The sequence below is a fragment of the Clinocottus analis genome, unplaced genomic scaffold (assembly GCF_023055335.1).
Source record: "Clinocottus analis isolate CAN_PGR_092001 unplaced genomic scaffold, fCliAna1.0.p SCAF_10, whole genome shotgun sequence".
In the NCBI taxonomy this organism is placed as follows: domain Eukaryota; kingdom Metazoa; phylum Chordata; class Actinopteri; order Perciformes; family Cottidae; genus Clinocottus; species Clinocottus analis.
The window spans coordinates 12,803,621-12,806,593 of record NW_027175821.1 but is presented as its reverse complement, the minus strand read 5'-3'; the positions used below and the strand labels follow the sequence as shown (position 1 = coordinate 12,806,593).

The window sequence follows — 2,973 nt, the reverse complement described above, 5'->3', positions numbered from 1 at the left end:
AGTAAAACAACTCAGAAATGGCTAGCACTGCTGATCATCTGTGATCTATGATTGTTTGTATATTATTAACAATGGAGAAATATTTCCAAACAACTCTAACCCTCGTTTGTTTATAAATGAAAAAGTTTTCTTTGAATGGTAACAAACTTGAATTGACAAACTCAACATTAGTTTAAATTCCTATCAATATATATATATATATATATATATATATATATATATATATATATATATATATATATATATATATATATATATATATATATATAACATTTATTTAACCAGATAAGTCAATTGAGAATCAGTTCTCATTTACCATGAGGACTGTGCCAAACAGGCGGCACCATGTAGCTGCATATCAGATGCATCTCATATCAGATGTACGTTACAGCGTGTCACACATTGTGGGAGTATTGTGTAGCTTTTTATCATTTTAAAGTGACTTCAGTGAAAATAATCATTGTGGGGAAAAAAAAACAAGATTCAAAGGGTTTATTCTGTGTTTGGTGGGATACGCATTGCTCTTTATCTTTAGATCTTTAGACACTCTGCTTTCACTTCCCAATCTCTAGAGCTATTTTCAGTCTGGCTGAACACAAGTTGTACAGTTTGCACAAATGACAGCATTTCAACACTTAACACCATCTCCATGAGGCCTAGTTGGATTAGAAATTGGAGCTTAATGGTATTGTGGGTGATTTCACACATTCATAGCATAATCAGCTGATGATACATGACTGACATACACTAAACACGAGTACTCATGATGTAACACTTTATGATAAATACCAAACTGTAGTTACAAAAACATCTTCATGCTCGTACGTGTCACGATAACATAATACACACAGAGCTTTATGAGTACATGAGCTCCAGCATTGGAGGGACAAACGCTCTCGTTGAGTCAAACTTTCCAACACTGCTTTCACATCCTGCAAAACCATCAAGGAGTTCAACCTAAATTGCTGTTTGAAATAAGGGCTTTCAATTATGAGTATCATTCCCAAAGGTAAAAGAGTAAAAAGAAAAAAATGCCTTATTCCCCTAGTGATGCGTGGGTGGTTTGAAAATATGTTTCTTGTCCCAAGCAGCAGCTTTGCTTTTCTCCAACAGTTTAGCAAAAGACAGCTGTGAAAGTTGAAGGACAAAAACAGCTGGGACCCGGCGCTGCACTGGCTATCTGTAGACATTGTTGATACAACAGGAAGGAGTGCCTCATAATTGCCTCATTTGTTACACAATAGCGAAGCTGTTTGCCGTCTTTGCTTGGATATGACCTGTAATATTTGGATCAATGAGTGTCTGATTGTTGAGAACAATCCACTGACTAATTATGGATTATTTGAATGCACCTGTGACCGCCAGTGTCACACTCTTTTCACCCAAGTGTCTCAGATTCTGTTCCAATAATTTGAAAGTAAAACTATTCTTATGCATCGGCACCAAAAGAAGAACCGAACAGCAGCTTACTGTACTTTCTATTTTGACTTGAGTTTGATGTAATATACCTTTTGTGGTGCAAGACTGTCTACTAACTCTTCCCCTTTCCATCTTACAAAGGTAGTATTCTTAAAAAGTGAGAATTGAAACATGGTCTTCATGCCAGTTGAACACAGGAATTACTGAAGTTTGATGGAGTGAAGGATGTACTGTCAGTGAATGTCACAGCAAACTGATTCTCTTCCAAATGTGGCCTCAGTGCAACATTTTTTTTTAAAATCTGCACGTGCTATAAGAATTGTTATCTTAGCCTGGAGAAGGCATCTTTAATGCATGCTTTTATTTTAGTATTCTGCAATGGATTTCCCGCTGGTTCTTCAAATCTTAACTGGCTGGGTTCTTATAGACCAGCGCGATGTCACGGTTGTTGCTCCGCTGTGTTGGCGCCACTTCAGGCGCTTGTCTGCTTGTGGTCTGTCTTTTTCCCGTCAGAACAGACATCATTTTGGACCGGTAGTGATCCCCGGCCAGGAAATACAGAATTGGGTCAATGCAGCTGTTGATGCTCGCCAGCGGCCTGGTGATCTTGTAAGTAAAGTTGACAATGTTGAGGAATTCACAGTTGAGGTCTAACACACGGGAGGTGTAGTAGAGCGTCCGGGTGACGTGAAACGGGACGAAGCTCACAGCGAACACCACCAACACCACGATGATGAGCTTGATGGACTTCTGGCGCGAGGCGTCGCCCTTCTGGCTGGCAGATAGCCCCCGTCTGGGCCGGCAAAGGGTCCGCGCCATCAAGCAGTAGCACACCACAATGACCATGAACGGGACGCCAAACAGGAGCACCATGACCACCGAGCTGTAGTCCACGTACTCCTCAAAGGCCTCCTGGCTGGTTGTGTCGTGGCACAGCGTGTCGTTGTCCCTCCTGGAGGTGGTGACGAAGATGAGGTTGGGCACCAGGCACACGCTCACCACAGCCCACACCATGCCGCACACCAGGTGGGCGTGGCGGGGCTTCACCGTGGTCAGCGTCTTGATCGGGTGGCAGATGCCCAGGTAGCGGTGCACGCTGATGCAGGTGAGGAAGAGGATGCTGCAGTAGAGGTTGGCATAGAAGAGGAAGCGCACTATCTTGCAGGCGGCCACTCCGAAAGGCCAGTGGCTGCGGTTGGCGTAGTAGTAGATGAGGGTGGGCAGGGAGAGCACGTACAGGAAGTCGGACATGGCGAGGTGGAACATGAAGACCGTGCTGGGGTTCCACGGACGCATCTTTAGGAACAGCCACAGCGCTGTGGCGTTCAGCACCAAGCCCACCACGAACACCAGACTGTACGACACCGGTAGCAGGATGTATTTGAACTCCTCGTCGAAGCGACAGCTGGAGTTGAAGATTGTGACGAAGGTCGACGACCGGTTGTGCTCGCCGGGGCTGCTGAACACCGTTTCCATGGTGATGCAACTCCTCGCTGAAGCACTTTTCAAGCCAGCAGGTGACCGAACCTGAAGGAAGAAGAAACACCGAGATGT

General features: G+C 44.3%; 1 protein-coding gene across 1 annotated transcript in view; it reads right to left on the bottom strand.

The window, feature by feature from the left end:
- Positions 1-477: 477 nt before the first annotated feature.
- The window catches only part of LOC137793478 (P2Y purinoceptor 4-like), a 3,486-nt gene continuing 990 nt past the window's right edge, over positions 478-2,973 (bottom strand). Inside the window, exon 2 of the mRNA XM_068589659.1 lies at positions 478-2,946. Coding sequence (XP_068445760.1) covers positions 1,825-2,895 — 1,071 coding nt within the window. The 5' untranslated portion in view covers positions 2,896-2,946 and the 3' untranslated portion in view covers positions 478-1,824. The remainder of the gene's footprint in view (positions 2,947-2,973) is intronic.